Source organism: Crassostrea angulata, chromosome 9 (genome assembly GCF_025612915.1).
Source record: "Crassostrea angulata isolate pt1a10 chromosome 9, ASM2561291v2, whole genome shotgun sequence".
In the NCBI taxonomy this organism is placed as follows: domain Eukaryota; kingdom Metazoa; phylum Mollusca; class Bivalvia; order Ostreida; family Ostreidae; genus Magallana; species Magallana angulata.
In genome coordinates, this window is record NC_069119.1 from 29,677 (window position 1) to 51,178 (window position 21,502).

Sequence of the window (21,502 nt, forward strand, 5' to 3'; positions counted from 1 at the left end):
TCAAAAAGTTCACCGGGAAATGAAGGTGGTTGGTAAGTGATCAAATCTACTGAGAAGCCCTTTTGGGCTTCACTGGATTGGACCACGTGACCAGATAACTTCATATCCTGGTGAACTTCTTAAATTGCTCTTTAATTCTTAATTAAATATGACAAATAAAATGAGACATTGAAACTTTTTTAATGGACCTCAAAGTTGCAAATTAAAAAATGCCTCCATGAAAAAATCAATAACTTACTGGGTTTTTTTTAAATTGTTTTATACCTGCATTGGAAGGGACACTGGTCTGATCACTATCACAACCATCTTCATCTTGCTCAAAGTCTTCATCTTCAATCCTCCAATATTCATCCTTGCTTGCAAATTCTCCTTGCTCTTCTTCAACATCAGAAATGTTAGGTACACCCTGTAAATATACAATATTTATTCTAAAAAATGGAAAATAAGACTTTTCTCAAAACCAACATTACATTTATGCATATGCACAAAATATTGAGATTATTATGAAATCAACCTGCCTCTTATTCTATATCAATACAACATTTAATTTACGGCATGGTTATATTAAAAAAACACAAATTTGCTTTTTTGTATTCATGTGTAGATGGGAATTTTTGTGATAAGAATATAGGGCTGACTGCACCCACGCCCCTGAGCTGGATCTCATTTGGATTTACATCTCAATTTTCAAGAGAGAATGTCACACCTGTTGCGATCCGTATCATTAATACTCTATTTATTATACAATTATGGTCATGTTTAAATAGAAATAATCAAATAGTTACATTAAATAAAACAAACCTGGTTGTCGAGAAATGCTTGCTGGTGAAACGAATCTATGAATTTCACTGGAGCATCGTCGGACACGGTCTCTTGGGGCACACAGGAGGCATCATTGCGTTCATCATATGTATTTTCTTCTTTCGTCATTCGCCAAAGCGAAACTTTCGGAACTGGGACAGATTTATCAGCGAGATAAACTTTATATCGACCGCGTTTTTGGGGATTCATGTTTCTACATTCAATAATGGCGCCTTCTTCTTCGATTTTACCGGATGTTGTAACCGGAAGAAAACAGATCGGCATTTTCCGTATTGCCGAAGTTTCATCATAAATGTTTAACTATCGATCAGCGAAGTGATGACAGTTTAATAAATGTTATCATATATAAAAACGACAAATTATTATCAACTGGTTATCTTATAAGTTCAATTAACCTATATTTCAATAGTCTATTAATTTCCGATGTTGAAGCATTCTCCTCGCTGATTGGTCAAAAGTCTTTGCGGGAAAACGAAGCATTTTCATTGGTCACGATGACCAGTTTGAAAAATTTAAGCAAGACCGTAGGTGAACGGCCAAAAGGTCGAAGGGAATAAGGAATAATTTACCCGTATTTACAAACAAGATGCACGCTCTTGTGGAATGGATAGACGAAGAGAAAGTAAGCACCATCAGTCTGACTCGAATTAAAGAACCGAGGAAAGATTTTAGCGGCTACAACGTGGGTGAAACGGTGAAAGCTAGCTGCCATGGCTTTCCAGGAATCCATAGTGCACGGATTTTGATGATCAAAGGTTTGTGATATTAAGGCATGCATATAAGTTTTTTTAGTTAAAAAACGAATTATTTTGTTATAGGCCTTTTATAAATGAATTCTTTGTTGTTTATTTCAAATTGAAGTGCAGTTCTAAATGCATGTGCACCCAACCTATAGTAGAAATACATAGTTATATTTTTCTCTTACTATTGAAGTCTTGTGTGCCCTATGCGCCAAAATTTTTAAATTGAACTGTTTATAGTATTGTTATTATCATTTTATGAATTTAAATATAAATTAATCTGTTTTCTCTTATCATGATTTAGAATCATCAACAGAGGGAAAGAAAGCATTGGAGAAAATGGCAGAGGAATACATTGCAGAGAAAAATGAAAAACAGAAGGGTAATTATGCATCTTAAAATCACTTATTACGTGAAATACATGTACCTAGGTTGACCTATTACCTTCCAAATGTCCTTGATATTTTTACCATTTTAACTTGTACAGTACAGACTGTACATCTCTCAATTTTTTTTTTGTCCACCACCCCCCTTAAAATGAGGTATGTTTATTATACAAGTGTAAAGAAAAAAGAATACTGATATAAAAGATGAAACAAATCAACTCAGTTTACTGTATGGATACCTAAAAAAGTATATACAAATCAAACTCAACAACAATTGCTTCATTTTCTTAACCTAAATTGTGCCAGCAGCATTAAACAATTTATTATTTTGTCAGACAATTATTAATGATGGATTAACGAGGGCTTGGGAACATTTAATTATTTACACTTGTTACTGTAAACATTTGTTTTCCCTTAGTTGAAAATGTCACACTTTCATGATAGTGGTTTTAATCATGGCACATAACTGCCAGATAAATTTTTTTGTTTGGCTGGACGATTTTACATTTGGCAAATATGGACGATGCTTCGTTACTTACCATGACACTTCATAATATTTTATACAAAAAATGGGTTCTGTATGTTCTTAAACTAATTGGAGTACTTAGTTTCCCTAACGTCACTTTGTTGTTTCTGGAGAAGGGTCGATATTTGTTCAAAGTCAAACCTCTGCGGGGGAAAGAGAGAGAACACAAAAGATAGGATAAGTTCTATCGGCTTCGCATCACTGTCCATGAGATTGATAAATCCAATATATTTTTGTAGTCAGATAGTACAAAACCCATCATGTAATAATATACAACTTTTTTCACAATCAATTGACACTACTACAATAAAAAGAACATTATAAATGCTAAGGATCAGCAAGTCCTTTTGTGTAACAATTTAAAAGTGTTTTATATTTTTCTTTCCAGAAAAAAGTGTGGAAGACGTGAATGTCCAAGATCTGAATAACAATGTTGCAGTTCCCATCGGTAAGATACCAGTTTTGATATCTCAGTGCTCATGCTCATAATACTAGGATATTGACATGCACTTTTTTTTTAAGGAAAGAATTTTTTTTTTCAAAATGAGAGGGTCTTTCAGCTTTTCAAGTTTATCAATAAATAGACTGGTTTAGTCTAGTAAATAATTGATGTGGTTGAGTAATACATCTGTGTTTTAGCCTAACTGTGAAACAAAAACAAAATATTGAAAAAAAAATTGGGGATAAAAAAGAGACATTTGTCAAGTTATTTTGAAAAATTTCCCAAGAATTTTTGGGTATGTAAGAAACATACACGTTCTTTTAAATAACATGTTTTAGAAAGTAATTACTTTGAGATGATTTATACAAAAGACAAGTATTGAAATGGCATGTAAATGACTTCAAACATACAATGCATCATTGGAATTCGTAAAAGCATTTTATTTGTTTTTTAGACAAACCTGTTGCCAAAAGAGGAAGAAAGAGCCAAGTAAAAAAGGATGACCATCAAAAGAAATCAAAGACATCTGACAACAAAGGTTTATACCTGTTACTGTATTACTTACTCTGCATTGTCATGTTAAAGGAACTTGGACACGATTTGAGCTCAAATTTTTCGCACACAATTATTTCAATTTAGAATTGTCAATATGGATATTTTGATAGCTTTGTCAAAAGTTGAAAGTCAAATATCAAGTAACAAGTGAGTTACCATGGTTAGAATTCTTTGTTTTTAAGCATAGCTCGAGTCCTGTTATTGTTAACATAATTATGTGTTATAAAAGTACAAGTTTCAATCTAATATTGCTTTTTATTGTTGATAAAATTATTTATGAACACATTAAATCAGTTTACATTGTTTGCCATAAGTTTTGTCAAAGAAATGATAATATCTTTACATTATTTGTAAACAAATATAAGACCCGAGCTTTGTTTACATAGCAATTTATCTTGGTTGTTATATAATTTCTAACATTCAAATTTTGGTGAATCATTCAAAATACACAAGTAAACCATTTTACAAAATTGAAAATAAAATTTTCATCTAAAATCATGTTTAAGTCCCTTTAAAGGAGCATGGTCACACTTTTGGGCTAAATTTTGTTTTTCTATTTTTATTGCTTATGATGCTTTAATTAGTAATGCACTCCTAATGATCTAACAAAAATCATGACTATATACCCCTGTGAAGAATACAAATAATGAATATATTTTTGAATTTAGTAAGCTTCAATCAATATCTCTGCAATTAACATGGATAAGAAGCCAAATATATTTGTTTTGTGGAATAATAAGCTACCAATCTTGACAAAATAGTTACGTATTTTCAAGTACCGGTAATGAAATATCTTTCTCCATAGAAAACAAAGCAGAACAACAGAAGAAGAGGGAAGCCAGTGTGAAGAAGAGAGACGAGAACCTCAGAAAAAATGCAGAGTTTCTACAATCTTTGAATGTTTTCAAAGAGCAGGTATGTTTGTTAACTTTAAAGAAACAGATAAATTGTGATTATTAGATAAAAGTTGAATAAAATATGAAAAAACAAGCCAGAATCAATTTATGCAATTGAAAATGATTTCGGCCATCAAAATTAATTCCTTTGTTCTCAGGCTAGCGGCTATTTAATTTTACATTTTGCTTTTGCTCATATTTATTATTAGACGAATAGAATAAAATTCTGCTAGTATGCTTACAAATTTTAGATTTAGAAATGCATTTTAGATACTCTAGGCAGTAAAACACTTATTTAATGTTAATTCATAATCAAAATGTTGCTCTGAAGTGACCCTCTGCAGGACATACTGTTTCCTAATTAAATTTTGTATAGCATATTTCTGAGGTGGGTAGTTAAGGCTTAATTTTTGGGAGTTGATTTAAATCAACTCTCCTATGCACTTACTCGGGCAAACCGAAAGTGAAACAGTGTTTGGACCTAAGCACAAAACAATACTGCCGACAACACTTAGTTCCTGAAAATAATCAATAAATTCAGATGCAATGTATTCTGGAGCATTGTTTTTCAAGAAAACCTATTTATTAATACCATGAAAATAGTAAGATTTTAAATGTTACAAACAGTTTAGATATTTTTTGTAGTCGTATGTATTCATACGTACTATAGTCTTGTTCAACCAGACGCTCGGCTGTCTCCGTTAATATCCGACAAAACAGAAAGTCTCTCTTGCTTGTCGTAGATAAACGGAGACAGTCGAGCGTTTGGTTGATCAAAACTAGAGTTCAATCTTGCCTGGATCCATACAATATCACAGAAATATTTCGATTACTGATACTACTTGCCATGCAAAATCACATATCGCTGATTTTAAAATAAATGATAATCGATAAAATCAACTCCCGTCAGTGCTTCAGTACTTTGATTATTACTTTTCTTTTATGCAGAGTCTTGGAGCTTGTATGCCATCATCTACTCAGGAAGGTCAGTATCATCCACCATCCACCCAGGCATCCACATTTTACCCCCACATCAATCATGGAACTACATTCCATCCCTCACCAAACCAGGGAACCTATCCCCAAGCCGACCAGGGAGGTCCATCATATACCCAAGTCACCCAACAAGGCATGTTTCATCCCCAAGTCACATATGGAGCAATTTATCCCTCTTCATCCCAGGTTGCTCCATACCACCACCCAGCTTCCCAGGGGGCTCCATGCCATCCCCCATCTTCCCAGGAGGCTCCATGCCACCTACCAGCTTCCCAGGGGGCTCCATACCACCAACCAACTAGCCAGGTGTCCCAGTCCTATCCCCATTCTACCGAGGGACCAATGGTTCATCCCCAAGTCACCATGGGATCATCATCCTATTCCTTTCCCATCCAGGGAGCATCAACCCAGCCTACAGACCCTCAGCTGGTTCCATTCCACCCCAGTGTCACCCATGGAGAAAAACACCATCACCCAGACACACAAGGATCAACATTTCATCCCCAGGCAGCTCAGACATTCACTTCCCAACCCCTCCCTCCTAGCCAAGGAGCCGCATTTCAACATGCTTCCACTTATGGGTCCACACCAAATCCTCCAGCCACCAAAGGCAACAGCTCCAATCCCAAGACTGCACCCACAAATACCCCAGCTACCCAGAAAGCCAAATCCCACTCCAGTAAAACCCAGGGTGACCCATCACATACACCCACCCAGCAGGGATCAACTCCCAATACCTCATCTAGTCTTCTCAATGCCACCTTTTGCATTAAAGAGGTATTGAATTGCAAACAGCCTTATAAATAGACCATTTATTAAAAATGTGTTAGATATACAATCAGAGATATCAAGGGTTAATATTCTAAATGAGAATACATCTTCCAGGAAAACATGAAATTGATGATGTGATTTACTCATGATGTTTTAATTAATTCTAACTCCTTTACAGATCCCTGGAATGACAGATGACATTGAAGAAGGAGAGAGAATTTTGAATGATTTTCTTGGGAAGACAACATATGCAACAACTAATGATGAGGTATTGATAATTGAAACAAGACACTTGACAACTTAAATTTTATGCATGTCAGTAATTAAATAATAAAGGAGTGTGTCTACTACATTTTCATACATCTAAATATCCTATATTTCTTTTTTAAAACAGCCAGATACACCTTGTAAAGAAAGTGATGAGCTTCAGAAATGCATGGCTGCACTGAAGAAGAAAGATGAAGAAGTAAAGGAACTCAGGAGTCTTTTGAAAGCTACCCAGGAGGAATTAGAAATGCTTAAATCTGAAAGTCTTAATGGAAATGGTATGTATTATCCAAAGTGCTTTGTGCAATTAATCTGAATTTTTAAATATTTCCATTTATTTATAACTTGTTTATAATTCATTTTTTATTTTTCAAGGTAACTGGAAAACTCAGTCTGATGGTAGACCACGAGCAGGACTTGTTCCTAAAGAAATTGCAAGCATTCACGGTGTAAGTAATATAACTTTACCGATTAGACCGCTTAAACTGTTTTGTAAATTAAAGTAAATTATGAAAATGTGAGTTTAAATATTAAATGTTTTACTTTAATACAATAGATTGGAATAAAGCTTTTCTTCTAAAGACATGTTTTAATTTTGATTGTATTGATTTAGATGATGGAGCTGATGCCTCACACTGGAGTGTTCGTCTACCCTCGAGATATCAGATCAACCAGCAAAAAGCCAAGTGGGACAGCAATGGCGCGGCATCTGATGTCAGTATTTTATACCAATAAGGAATTGATTGACCGGGGAAATGTCATGGGTGTGAATGGAAAAGAAGGACTCAACAAGGAGATTGTGAAGGCCATTATAGGTAATGTGTTCATCTTAAAGTAACATGGTTAGCATATTCTTCCTCTGGGCACCCTTTACAATTCCTCTGACCTTGCAGTGTCTATCTTACGATAATTTTTGTAACATTAAATCTAATTATATCATTTTATGTAACTGTGATAAAGCTCTAGGCATTTTTTAAAGCAAACTGTAATTTGTTTTGAAAACTGATATATTTCTTGTACAAACTACTACTTATTGATAAATTTGTGTCTTTGGTCTTACTAAACCATAGTATCAAAATACTTTTAGACTATGTGGTGATAAAAGGAAAAGACAGCGAGTCGTGTGTGAAGCTAGCCATGAGGTCAAAGATTACTGGACTGGTAGCCTTTGAAAAGAAGAAACTGAACCAAAGCCTGCGGACTGACATTGAGGACTGAGGGAGTGTCACAGTGTGATGTTAAGAAAAACTGTTATTTAATTGACAATTATTTTGTGTATCTGTGATAATACCTAAAGTGAAACAAAGGCCCCATAATTTATGTATGAGGCATGAGGCCACTCAACATTGTATTATGAATTACATATTCAGAATAGTAGCTTATTTCATCTATTAAAAGTATAGATAAATTAATAACTTATTTATGCATACCGGTATATAACATAATAGTAGCTACTATCACCACTGTACATAGGTAACATATATGTGTAATAGTAGCTAGTATCACCTGTGTTAATCTTTTGTGTACATTATTTACTGTTCTTAGTACGAAAGAAATATACATGTACTAGTATACTAAATAGTAGCTACTCTTTTTATGTGTTAGAGAGATTATTTATAATTGATTTAATATATATATATGTTGTTTAAAACATGTTTATGTCAGTAAATTTATCAAAAAGGTTCCTTTTTCAATGCCTTGGTGTACCTATTTTGTGCTTTTTCTGCATGTAAAGTAAGTCTATTTGTGTACCTAAAATGTACCTAATATGTATCTAAAGTATACCTACTTTTTATAAAAATGTGCCTAACATGTACTTTAAGTATACCTAAATTGTGCTGTCATCTTTAAGTAAAGATATGCCTTAAGCATGCTTTTGACTGTGCCTAAAATGAACCTATTTGGTGCCAAATGTATGCCTATAATGAAATTGTACAGATGTGCCTAAAGTATGCCTATAATAGTACCTCAAGTATGCCTATGATAAGATTGTCTTGTGTACAGACGTGCCTAAAGTATGCCTATAATAGTACCTCAAGTATGCCTATGATAAGATTGTCTTGTGTACAGACGTGCCTAAAGTATGCCTATAATAGTACATCAAGTATGCCTATGATAAGATTGTCTTGTGTACAGACGTGCCTAAAGTATGCCTATAATAGTACATCAATATGTGTGTAATTGCTAGGCACATATTAGTCATGCTTACTTGTTAGACATACCTTCATCATGCTTTTTATGTACTTTTTATATGCCTTTATTTTTTTCTAAAAGAAATAAATTTTTAAAAAGCATGCCTATGTTGTACTTATTTTGGGAATAAGTACAAAATTGGCATGCCTAGAATGTGCAAATTTGGAACCATGCCTAATAAATGGTTCCAAACTTGCATACTTTAGTTATGCTTTTTTTGTACCTAAATTTTTAGACAAAAAGTATGCCAGTAATGTACTTTTTTTTGGTATGGGTGGCTTTTGACTTTTAAGGTCAAATATTGTGCGATTTTTCATCATTTGAACATTTCAAAAAAGTGGTTACTGAGTTATATATGTTATTTTTGATATGATGTACCTTCATCTTTTTTTTTTTTAAAGATGTCCAATACCACTATAATTCATTTTTATAAAAAGAATGAGATGATATAAATATTTTATCAGTAAAAACATTGGTGTTGTAGATGAGTACCCAATCCCAGGAGCTGCCCCTTCTAAAGCTCCAGCAAATGTAAGAAGAGGGAAAGGAAAAGTGGGCAGTCTTCACATTGTATGGGAGGTAAGTACTCAAAGATCTCTTTTAATGATGCATGTTCAAGGCTGACAATTTTACTTATCTCCATGTTCGGGATATTTCCTTGGCTAAATCTTAATACAGTTACTGTTAATTCTTTATTTAACACGAGGAATTAATATCTGCATAAAATTGCGAGAAGCCACCTTGCGGATTTTAAAAATCTCGCTTTTATTTTTTGGCCAGATGTAAACTATTTGGAATTATGAAAATACTGTGGAATCATTAAATTTCGTGGGGGCCAATTTTCGAGGATTGCTTTAATTTTACAGGTCGTTGGGACGTAATTTCTTGTGTTCTCTTGTATCTACAAGAGGAAATGTTACTTTTTTATTAATTTGAGGAGGATGTTAGTTTGTGGATGAGTGGTATCCACGAATTCCACGAAAATTAAGCCACAACGAAATCTAATGATTTCACAGTAATTTGGCGTTTCCCGATTTTATACTCTCGCGATTTGATGCAAAACAGTTGAATTGCGGGATTAAGTACTTGTTTAAAATAAGGAATCTACATTATATACTCCAAATTACCTGATTTTTGCAATTAATGTACTGTGGAATTATTGAATTTCTTGATGGCTCAATTTTCATGAAATTCATGGATACCTTTAAATCCACGAATTAACATCCTCCATGAATAAATAATTTAAGGTTAAGGTGGCTCACTACACAGTGAAATATTTTCTCAAATCAGCAGAAAATTACTTGGTTATGATAGATATCATAATGGATAAGAAGTATTTATTGAGGCAAAAAAATGTGCAATTTTGGATGAAAAATTACATTTTCAAAAATTGAATTCAGTTAACATGAACAAAAGCTCCAGGCAGATTCGAACTTATGATCTGCAGTTCAGAAGCCCAATACTTTAGCCACTGAGCTACGATGATATGCAACCCAATCGAACGATATATACAGTTGAACAAAACATTTAAATTGCCATCTTGTGACATAGTGTCTCAAAAAGTATAAGTGAAGGTGTAGTGAGGTACCTTAAAAAGTCATACTTCCTTTTAAAGGTATAAAAGAATTTACGAAACTAGGTCCCCACTAACCTGTTGATTTTAATGAATCCACAAAAATTAGGCACAACAAATTTTAATTATTCCACAGTAAGTTTATTTTAACACAAAATTTTGATGGAGTATTGATCCTAAGATTTGTATTTTTTTTCCATGCAACAAAATTCTTGATGAAGAGATTGTCTTATTCATTATTATGTACATGTTTTTACCCTATATCTTCAACTGTTCTTATTTAAAGCAATATGAGCTGTATTTTTTATAATTTTATTTTGCTGCAAAAACCTGCTACTATGATAAGTCTGCATATAACGTAAACTTTTATGATAAATAAGATTTGAAAAAATCATTAATCTTTATCAAAGGAAAGATTTCTTTTCTAAGGAATATATAGCAAATCAAATTTTGTACAGGACAACAATGATTTAATTTTGCTCCAAATAAGGCTTCTTAACAGCCTTTTCCACAAAAATATGGCTAACAGAAATTTAAAACAATGATATTTTTGTCATTTTAGTAAAAAAAAAACATTTTAGTAAAAAAAAAATTTCAACTTAAAAAATGCAGCTCATATTGCTTTAAAATAAATCTTAAGAATATTATTTTAAAATATCTGGTTGAAAAAAAAGCTGCTGTCATCTTGATTGGGGTGTATAACTCTATATATTTCTCAGTATGTCAATGTCTTTTTTTTTGTCATAGCCCCTACCCCCAAAGGACCAGCATGGGTGGGGGATAGGATATATTGTGGAGTGGAGATTACCCCGACAGGATGTACGCACAGAAAATTCTTGGGAAAAGGTAAAAGACTGTGTTATATCTTTATTATTGTGGTTTCATTCATATTCATGAATACTTGTGTGAGTTGATTAACACAGGGCGAAAATAACCAAGTATACAATATTTTAATAATATGTTAAGAGAAAAATGACCTGTATGCTGTACTAGTATTTCATGTTACATGTAAGAGGAAAATGACAGCTGTTTATGTAACATTGTCTTACAGGAATTCCTGCCTGGTAATGTGAGCGAGTTTGTGACCACTATTCCTGGGAGGAACCAGTACTACGTCCAGTATGAGGTTCGAGTGACGGCCTACAACATGTTCGGGGTGGGGAGGTCCTCCCCCATACAGTACATCCAATCAGCTGATGACAGTCAGTACATTACAAAGCCATGATTTTATATTAATGGCTTAGAGATGATTTGTCATATTTCAAGATATAGCCATCCTACAAGGATTTTTTGCTATTAAAATATTTCTAATAAAATGACACAATCTAAATGCATTATTGATTCATGAAGTTGGATTTTTGATATATTATTTACTGATAAATTATCTAATTTATTCAGTGTGTATTTCATCATTATTGATGGTTTTTCTCCTTGTACTCAAAATGAATTTATTCTTCAGTCACTATTTTTCAGTTCCGGTGGCTGTCCCCAACATGGTGTGGGTGGAGGCCTACAATAGCACCGCCCTCATGGTTCACTGGACCCCGGTCCCCAACACCAGGGACAGTATGAAAGGCAGACTCCAGGGATACAAGGTAAATGATTGTCCACTATTTTTACCATATATGTAAAGGATTCACTAATCATATGCTTTTTCAAATTTCAGGAGTCCAAATTTTTTCTTTTACACCCATAGTTAAGCATATATGTAGTTTACTGATAACTTTAAGAATTATTCATTTTTCTGAATAATGTTAAACTCTTTGTCTTATTATCTGCATCAATGCTGCAATACATGAGTAGTTACATGTATGACCTGTCTCATCTATCCAGGTAAACTACTGGTTGCGGTATGGTGAGGACGAGAACCAGGCCACTCAGGCCAGCTTCAATGGACAAATAGAGCAGGCCCTGGTCATTGGTCTGCTGCCCGACACCTGGTACTATGTCTCTGTACAGGTGTACAACGACGCAGGCAACGGACAGAAGAGTGAGAAGTACCCACAGAAAACATTTAGAAGAGGTAAGACTGTGAAGTACTTACAGATACTGTGCAGTAAAAGTAAGAATAAGGCCTACCAACTGAAAATATTTAGAAGAGGTAAGATTGTAAAGTACTTTCTGATACTGGGCAGAAAGGGTCACATAAAACACTCAGAAGAGATGAGAAGTACCCAATGAAATGTTCAGAAGGGTAAGATGCACTCAATGCATACCTTCAGAAGGATTGAGAGTGAGAAGTACATACAGAAAACATTCTGGAGGGATGAAAGAAGGATGTACCCTTGTACATAATCATACATAATTTTTTAACTTGATCTTCGCGTTTTGGAGAATTTTGAATAAATATTTATTTTCTAGTAATGCATGCTGCTTTCAAGTCATATTTTATGATGATGCTGATTAGCTTTTACAATTTTATGAAAAAAAATGAAAAAACAAAACTCTGCTAAAAGGGTAGTCTACCCTTTTTGAACGGATAACTACTCCTACAGTTCTCAAGATAGGAACTTGGTCTTTTGCAAATCTATTGGACATATATCATAGATGTGCATATTGCTAGGATTTTTATTTCTGATAATTAATGAAAAAATACCAGCTGTTGAACGTCGTATTTTTGCAAAATATTGCATATGAAGTACCCCATTTCTTGATATAGGTAGTGGTTGACAAATTGATTATAGATACTGTTCACACAAAGAAAACCTGGTTTACTGTCACATTGACAACTTTTTTCTTGTCTTATAAAATTGTTGTATTTGGTTTGTTGTTTAGATTAATGATAGAATTCTTTATCTTAGCCCCCAGGATGTACCCCACAGAAGTGCATGTCCACTCCTACAGCTCTGACTCGGTCATGGTCAGTTTCCGTGGAGTCTCCACCCAAGTAGAAGAGGAACCACTCCAAGGATACAAGGCAAGTACAGTGAACGCTTCCAAACTAACTGCCAGCGAAACCAGACAAATTGGTTTGTAGAGGTTGTTAGTTACTAAGGGTTCTTATAGTGAATATTTTCTAAAATGGCAATCTGTACGGCCAGACAAAATTGCCTAGTTACAGTGGAAATAAGTTGCATGTTGGTAGAGATTATATTTCAATAGATTTAATAATTAGCTTTGAAAGAAATTTGTATTTTATGGTTTGTAAGGGATATTGGTTTTCACTTACAATTATAAATCTTTTGTAATCTGATATTTATTCCGTGATTACTGTTTTTTTAACGTGTACTGAAAGACATATCACTCTCAGATTCGGGTTTGGGAGACGTTTGATAACTCCAAACAAGCCTACGATATAGATGTGGGTCGAGCTGTGAGTGGGATTGTGTCTGGGATAAAGAGGCATTCAGTCTACAAGATGAGGGTCCTGGGATACAGCAGGGGAGGGGATGGAGCCATGAGTTCCCCACCCACACTGTTCACTCTAGGTAAGTGGGTATTGTAGCCTGGGATACAGCAGGGGAGGGGATAGAGACAAGAGAAACGCATCCTCAATATTCACTTTAGGTTAGTAGGTAAGGTAGCTTTAAGTTAGACCTCATGGAAAATAATTTTGTATAATATATATTTTTACATTTTGCAATGTCTTTATCCTTGATAAAACTAAGAATCGATTTTGTATTGAATAGTTTAAAACGTGTTATTACTGACTTCTTAATTAGTTAATATTGTAAGGTGATCAAATGTGATCGTGATCGGATGTCATCAAATATATCATAAAACCCTTTTTGCTTTATTAGATTTGATTATTCCAAACCGTTTTTGGTAACCTCGTAAAACTAAAAGAATGATGCTTTATTCCTTAAATAAAGCTCAACAAAATATGCTGGTAATAAGTTAAAATAATCGAAAATAAGATCAAATACTTGTGGGGTTCTTCGCTATGAAAATTGCACACAACCTCAATAAGTGTAGGAATTAAATGAAGAAAATTTTTGTAAACGAATAATAATTATAATGTAGTCTTAAAATATTGAAAGAAATAATTTTGAATAACACGTTGTAAAAGGTTCATCAGTTAAAAGTAATTGGAAATCATTAAATAATAGTGAGCTCAAAATGGTACTCCATTTTGAATTTTATTTAAAAATTTTCAAGATGAGTCTAACTGGTTGGATGAATGCTATCATGCTTAGCTTCTGTACTTTGGATGTGATAATGCAGCATTCGGTCAAAGTACCGAATGTCTGTGTACACACATACACACACACAGACATATATATATATATATATATATATATATATATATATATATATATATATATATATATATATATATATATATATATATATATATATATATATATATATATATATATATATATATATATGAAAATGATTAAGTTATTCAATGTCTTATTCTTTAGGTGGCTATATTTTCTACGACAGTTCCAGTACTTTAGTTCTCCCAGCCATTAGTTCCGCCACAGTTTCTTCTTCTTATATAATAACCATTGTGCTGACAAAGATATGTTTATACCTTAACACAATTTCTCTTGAAATTTAGTGTATTGTTAATTTGATAGCAAATTCTTCAACATGTAATTCTAATTTGAATTCTAATTCTAGAAAAAGGAGTTCATTTGTGTTGGACTGAAATTAACTTTAAGTGGGTTTGATACATTTCAGGAGTAGAAATAAAATGATCTTCAAAATGATCCCAAATGTCGTTCATGCATCTTGATTGTTTGTCATCTGGGTCTCATTTGAATAAGCGTTTTACAAAGATAACTTATATCTTAATAGTACTAGTAATTGTCAGTACTGAATATATTTTGTGAATTTCGTGTTTAAAAGTGTTTTTTTATGACAATGACTATCTCACCATAAAGGATTTTTACGTTCGAATTGTAGTTATGATTTGTATTTGTTTGTACATGTTCATTGGTGCTACTGTATTTCCTGTTGCACTATCTTTGAAAATCCACGTTTTGCCAATGCTTGATTATAATACCCCCGCTCAGAAGGAGAAGGGGTTATACTGTTTTACCCCTGTGTTTGTCTGTCTGTCTGTCTGTCTGTCTATCTGTTTGTCTGTCCGTGTGCCTGTCTCTCTGTCCGTAACAAACATTTCTGTCGCATTTTTCTTAGAAACTATTCATTGCAGATGCTTGAAAATTAAACACATTATTTGTTTTAGCATTCCAGATCGTGGGACATATTTTTGTACCAATCGGACGTCAACTTCCTATGAAATGACGACATTGCTTATTTTGCATATTAACATCAGAGCGAGTGTATTACTAGTGAGCATTGGCACACAGATCCCTGTTGAAAATGGGTGTCAATTGATCTTTTGTTATTGTGCCAGAAGTCTTTCATGTTTTTTTCTTTATTCCTCCTCTACGATATTACCAAAAGAGTTGTCTTTCATCTTTTGAATTTCCCTTTAACTTCTTTTCTTAGGGGAAGAGAATCATTCAATTTTGTATATATTTATATCTGTATGCATATATTCACTTTTGAATATTAATAAACTCACTTTTTGAATTTTCCCTAGTTTTCTATGATTTTACTTAGTATTTAATCAGGTTGTTTTTTTAAAAAACAGTCTTTAGATGATATATTATGTGATATGGTCTACATCTTGTTCTTAGCTATAAGGATGACTCATACGGCCCACGCTTACAGAAGATTGGTTATAGTTCTAGAAATACAGATCATTAAAATCATTACACAGTAAGGGGCTGTTTTTTCACTATGTGTAATGATAATCGTTAAGGAACAAAAGCTAAGTTGTACTTTCTAATGCAACTATTTGGAACGAATTCCTAAGAATAGGACATTTTAAATTTAAGAAAAATAGAGATTCTGAAGCTCTCCGTTAAAAAAAAAGCTGATATTGCTGAAAATTATTGAAGTATAAGTAATGAGGAATCATTGTTGGGAGTTGATTTCAATCAACTCTCCTATGCAGTTACTCTGGCAAACAGAAAGTGAAACAGTGTTTGCAATTAAGCACAAATCATCACAGCTGACAAGACGTAAATCTTAAAAATAATAGATAAATTCGGTGTATTGTATGCTGTACCATTGTTTTTCAAAAGAAACGTATTTATAAATACCTTGAAAATAGTCAAATTTTATATAGTACGAACAATTTAATTGTTTTTTGTAGCCATGTATTCCTACGTCATGAGTTAAATGCAATCTCGTTCAACTAGACGCTCGGCTGTCTCCGTAAATCTCCGACAAGCATAGAGTCTCTCTTGGTTGTCGGATATTAACGGAGACAGCCGGGCGTTTGAATGAACGAGACTAGAGTTCAATATTGCTTGGATCTTGGATATGAGGTAGAGCATTATACATTTACATTGTCTATATCTTATCAATACAAACGTGTCCCTTTTAGTTATGCATCTCTGGTGCTTAACACAAATTAAATATATCCCATTTCACAAATTATATAGCTTCTATTTTTTCAATTATTTGCTTAAGAAAACAACAAAACAGCGTTTATCTAATATGTGTGTTACTCGGGTCATTTGATTTAAAGTACACCATACAAAAGTGATTATAAGAATGCATACATTGTATGCACCTATGATAAAAATTGGCCACCTCTTTCAGGATTTTTTTTTTATTTTTGATGAAAAAACACCATTAATCTAATACATTTATAATCATAATAACAATTGCAATGATTATCAACATTTCATATAAAAACAAATTTTGCCTAATGTCTCGATATTTTGGTTGTTCCTTCCCCAAACTCATTTTAAAACATAACTGAAAGCTTTCTCTCTCTCTCTCTCTCTCTCTCTCTCTCTCTCTCTCTCTCTCTAATTCTAAACTGACATTTGCATACATGTACATGACGCATTTATTTAAGGAATAAGGAATATTTTCTTTAGTATTATAAATGATAAAATGCGGTCAGGCTCTTCATGTTCAATAAAGCCTTTCTGAAAAATTTGATCAAGCCTGGTCTTATTTGATTATCTCATAATCATAATATCCAAAGATAACATTTAGTGGGAATAGAAGCAGCAACCTTGTACATGTACAACACCTTAATCATTAATTTTCTTTATACTATTTTTCCGCCTACTTTGATATAAAGGGGAAATTTGTGTCAAAGTCATCTCGTTTTTGTTATTTAGTATATTTTTAATACCAGAACCGGAGTTTTAACACCAACAGTTGTGGAGATGATTTTTGTATTTCTTTTGTAATGAATCATAGATTGCGACTCCAAATACCTTGTCATTTCCAATTATTTGGTTATTTTGCTGAAAACAATATTTACATGTAATGAGCAGAGCTTTGTGAAGTGTGTTTTGTTTCATGTGGCATGAGTGTTAAACTTTAAGAATACATAACGAAGCAAAATAGCCCGTCTTGCGCTTCGTCAATGATACCCGTGTTTTTACTGTAATTTTTTTTCTCAAATTGATGGGGATTATGTTAACCTTTTTTTAGCAAAGCCTCTTACCATTAAATGCTTCTTGGGAATTAATTGATAATACAGGCATCATCACGTAACGAAGGACAATGCCAACGGCTGAAGAATTTTTCTTTTTTTAAATAGTAGTTCCTTATGTAACAAACATGACTCGAATCAAACGAAAATCCACATGTCAAGCAGCCATTTAATAAAAATATTTTGAATTATTGGTATACTGAGACTGATTTTTTTCCGAAATTTTTCCCCCCACAGATCCCCCACCCCCCCCCAAAAAAAAGAAATACATCAGGGCAGGCCATTTTCAGAGAGACGGGGATGTTAATCATCTAAAAAATAATTTTATGTGGCCTGAGACAAGCAAGCTTTGTGTCAAAATTAAGCATCTAATTATTTCCATTAATACAAGACATGACACAAACAGGAATTAAGCATTTCTTAAACAATAACCTTGAACTTGCTCAATTGATCTGGGTTAAGGTCGTGACACTCCCTCAGGTTATAAGCAATGTTAATGTGAATTAAGAACTTCCAATATTTGTCCATAAGAAAGATATGGACCCGACATGAATTTTACACTTTTCTGCCAGTGACCTTGACCTTGCCCGAATGACCTTGGATCAAGGTCATGACACACCCTTAGGTCATAAGCAATCTTTATTTGAAGTAAGAACTTCCAACGTCTCTCCATAAGAAAGATATGGACCGGACACGAATTTTGCACAGACAGACGGACGGACAAGGTGATTGCTATAACACCCCCCCCCCCCCAAACTTCGTGCAGGGGGTTTAAAAAGATGAAGAAATAGAAGAGAGAGAGAGAGAAAGAAGAGGAATATTTGCTTTTAATATCCACGACCTGATCTGACATACATTGGGATATACCAAGTGCAGAATGATGCCAACTTTCATTGATAAATCATTAATATTATACATGATTATATAATAAACCAATCATCTTTACGGTACGTTTTTTTTACTTGTTTTTCCATCTCCGAGCACGATTTTCAGAGTTGAGAGATAATTACGGCTTAATAGGTAGAAATGTATAAATAGTCGAGTAATATATAGGTAGACTATATACGTGGGAAGTACAACGAATCCAGTACAAGCTGTTTCTACAAATTATTGAAGCCCTCAACGAAACGCGGCCAAAATCTTTGCATGAACTAGTCCAAAAAATACAATCATATGATATACCTTTCGAGACGAGCGTCTAATTATCTATTCATAATAGAGACATAATTATGGGTTGAAACATCGTAAACCAAATTAGTAGTTATTATTTCATGTGCTGCTGAGTATATTGACATTCTTGCAAATAACAGCTAATTGATTTATTGAACAGTGATAAATTACTTTAAAATTTTTATCAAGCTAAATCAAAGGAAAACGTTATTAATTTTGTTGCTTCTTCATACATTTCGTAAATGAAATATAATTCAATGACGTAAAGTAACGCTTTTAAAGTATGTTTTATACTCATCTCTTTTTTTGATAATAAATCAAAATTTATCTAAATTGATAATAACAAACGTCTGCTGCATTTGTTATTGTTATTTTTTTTTTTCGATAAAGGAATTTTATAATCCAAGTTAAACATTTGATTGAACCTCTAGTTCTTTGGTGCTGAAATATGAGCCGTCAATTCGTTCGACAAAATTTACGCAAACAATGGTAATACAGATACGCAAATGAAAATGAGTAGGTTTTTAATATTTTTTAAACGAATTGAATTCCTCTAAAATCTAAGATTTTCTGGTAAAATGTTCTGTAAAGTAGCACTAGCCACAACGAACCGTCTGTGTCCATATGTCAAGGCACGCAACTGAACAAGGAGCATAGAATTCTTTTAGCGCAGGGATCTACAGTTCAAGGAGTGTAAACCTGGACTAGTTCATGCAAATATAAAGGCGGTGTTTCGTTTAGGGCTTTAACAATTTGTGGAAACAGTACTGGATTACGAGGAACCAGTGGAAGTTGACCAAAACAGACGTAATGTGGTCAAATTTCTTTGAAGGAGTGATAATCCTGGCGGTCGTGTTCTGATTTCATTAAAGTTTTATAAAGCTGGTATTTAAACCGTATAGAAAGGCTTGCCATAATCTTATCAAATGTCGCAATTGAACATATCGGAGCCCTACATGATTTGGTAATGTTTCGATTCTAATGGCCCATATTTAACAAGGGGGAATGTCTTATATTTTATACATTTTTTATTGGTCCATCTAATTTAGAACAATGCCATGTTGATCTTACAATTTTTTTTCACTTTGCGTAATCTATGACATTGAGGTAGATTCTGTGGCTATGGAATGTCGTCTACCTTGTGATAAGGTGTTATTAATTAAGTCCAAGCTGGAAGTCATTATGTGTAGAAAGAAAGTCCCTTTACGTGATTTGCAGTCTCTTATTGGTCTGCTTAGCTTTGCCTGTTCAGTTGTAGTTACTTGGTTGGGTATTTCTGAGACGGGTAGTTGATTTGACTTGTGGTGTGAAGAATCCTCACTATTATATAAGACTTACCTGTGGAGCAAGAGCTGACCTTCATACATAGTGCTCCTTTATTCCACATTACAATGGTAAATCTATACTGCTGCCCAGTTGTTGGTTATCTGTATTGTATTGGGATCTAATCCCCCTAGTGATGCACTTTTTATTTTATTTTTTCTTAACCTTTTTTTTAAATGTGTGTTAATATTATGTTGAATTATAGAATACAGGTATATCTTAATTTGTCGTTATTGATTTCGGCCGTATAATTACCATTTCCTGTTCCTAATGCTTGTTTTTTTTTTCAGAAATACAATATAACTGAATTAAATGTATGCATTACGTTTCCAATATAACTTTTTATCGGTTTACTCTTAAATGACCTTTTTAGAAAGCTAATGATTTTTAAGGCGTCGAGCTAATGCTCGGCAGCCTTCTAGCGATCGTCTGGATTGGCAATCGTCCAAAAATTCATGCACTGCACCGCCTTTTATATGCGCACAAAGTAATAAGTCCCTTAAAGTATTAAACGTATTACAAGATTTTTATTCCATTTATTCAACAACATTGTGTACAAAAAATCCAACCTTGCCTCCCTGGTTATTGATAACTCTTTGCATAAGTATATATTTGCCTATTCAAGAATGGCGGATGAATACAAAAGGTGTAAACATTACTAAATATTATTTTAGTTTATCGATTACATTTTAACTGGAGACCGTGCCCGATAGAAATAAAATTTGATATGTAAATTTATTTGTTATCGGGCACGGCCTCCAAAATAAATGTAAGCGATAAACGTATCTAGTGATTTTGTTGCAATAAATAAACACGATAATGCAGTCGGTTTGGTCGAGCAAAAAATAGCACTTGTAAACAACCATACCATAGGTAATCTAGTTTCAAACGGGAATTGAAATAAATAAAAGTATGTTTTATTATTATAATTAGAGACACACTGTAATCAATGTATTCACATTGAAAATTGTTGTTTAAAGCAGAAAGAAAATACATGTATAATTATTTTTAACTTTGAAATTTCTTTGATTTTTGTAACTAATATGTTTTACGATGTGACCGTTGGGGCGAGCGCAGAAGCAACCACACATCTGTCATCATTGTTAAATGCAACCCGTGGACTTGCCTTAACCAAAAAACTTGGGCTTTGTTTGAAAACTTTTACCGCCACAAGGAACCCAAAGTTATTAAACTTTTATTCCAATGGTCCCTTCCTAGGCTTATACACTTAAACAAACTACAAATGAGCATTAATAAAATGTTAAACAGACTTATTAAAATATTTAGATTAACACAAAGCCGTTTAGTTTTTTGTTAATGTAAATACAATTATGGTTTATCATTCCTTTACCTTTTAATAATGATCATTAAAATCAGTAAACAATAAATTGTGTGTCTGTGTTATTTCTCATTTTGTTC

General features: G+C 33.3%; 3 protein-coding genes across 3 annotated transcripts; all 3 read left to right on the forward strand.

The window, feature by feature from the left end:
- The first annotated feature begins 1,371 nt into the window (after positions 1-1,371).
- LOC128163163 (adhesive plaque matrix protein-like) lies at positions 1,372-6,170 on the forward strand. The gene is made up of 6 exons (XM_052826693.1): positions 1,372-1,577; positions 1,867-1,944; positions 2,863-2,922; positions 3,371-3,454; positions 4,277-4,386; positions 5,316-6,170. The coding sequence occupies exons 1-6, from the start codon at positions 1,409-1,411 to the stop codon at positions 6,168-6,170; spliced, it is 1,356 nt and encodes a 451-aa protein (XP_052682653.1). The 5' UTR covers positions 1,372-1,408.
- Positions 6,171-6,347: 177 nt separating this feature from the next.
- On the forward strand, positions 6,348-8,853 carry LOC128163176 (uncharacterized). Its single transcript, XM_052826705.1, has 4 exons — positions 6,348-6,679; positions 6,777-6,850; positions 7,015-7,216; positions 7,489-8,853. Exons 1-4 carry the CDS (start codon positions 6,571-6,573, stop codon positions 7,617-7,619), a joined length of 516 nt encoding a protein of 171 aa, XP_052682665.1. The 5' UTR covers positions 6,348-6,570; the 3' UTR covers positions 7,620-8,853.
- Positions 8,313-15,657, forward strand: LOC128163164 (contactin-like). Its single transcript, XM_052826695.1, has 9 exons — positions 8,313-8,350; positions 9,059-9,173; positions 10,915-11,013; positions 11,219-11,369; positions 11,641-11,762; positions 12,001-12,190; positions 12,969-13,084; positions 13,418-13,595; positions 14,535-15,657. The coding sequence occupies exons 1-9, from the start codon at positions 8,313-8,315 to the stop codon at positions 14,672-14,674; spliced, it is 1,149 nt and encodes a 382-aa protein (XP_052682655.1). The 3' UTR covers positions 14,675-15,657.
- Positions 15,658-21,502: the final 5,845 nt, after the last annotated feature.

Excerpts from the sequence above, each read along its gene's own strand:
- LOC128163163 (XM_052826693.1), top strand. The coding sequence starts at position 1,409 with ATGCACGCTCTTGTGGAATGGATAGACGAAGAGAAAGTAAGCACCATC. Across the intron at positions 1,578-1,866 it reads ACGGATTTTGATGATCAAAG|AATCATCAACAGAGGGAAAG; the intron begins GTTTGTGATATT and ends ATCATGATTTAG. Across the intron at positions 2,923-3,370 it reads CAATGTTGCAGTTCCCATCG|ACAAACCTGTTGCCAAAAGA; the intron begins GTAAGATACCAG and ends TTTGTTTTTTAG.
- LOC128163176 (XM_052826705.1), top strand. The coding sequence starts at position 6,571 with ATGGCTGCACTGAAGAAGAAAGATGAAGAAGTAAAGGAACTCAGGAGT. Across the intron at positions 6,851-7,014 it reads AAATTGCAAGCATTCACGGT|ATGATGGAGCTGATGCCTCA; the intron begins GTAAGTAATATA and ends GTATTGATTTAG. Across the intron at positions 7,217-7,488 it reads GATTGTGAAGGCCATTATAG|ACTATGTGGTGATAAAAGGA; the intron begins GTAATGTGTTCA and ends AAATACTTTTAG.
- LOC128163164 (XM_052826695.1), top strand. The coding sequence starts at position 8,313 with ATGTATGCCTATAATGAAATTGTACAGATGTGCCTAAA. Across the intron at positions 11,370-11,640 it reads CATCCAATCAGCTGATGACA|TTCCGGTGGCTGTCCCCAAC; the intron begins GTCAGTACATTA and ends ACTATTTTTCAG. Across the intron at positions 11,763-12,000 it reads GCAGACTCCAGGGATACAAG|GTAAACTACTGGTTGCGGTA; the intron begins GTAAATGATTGT and ends TCATCTATCCAG.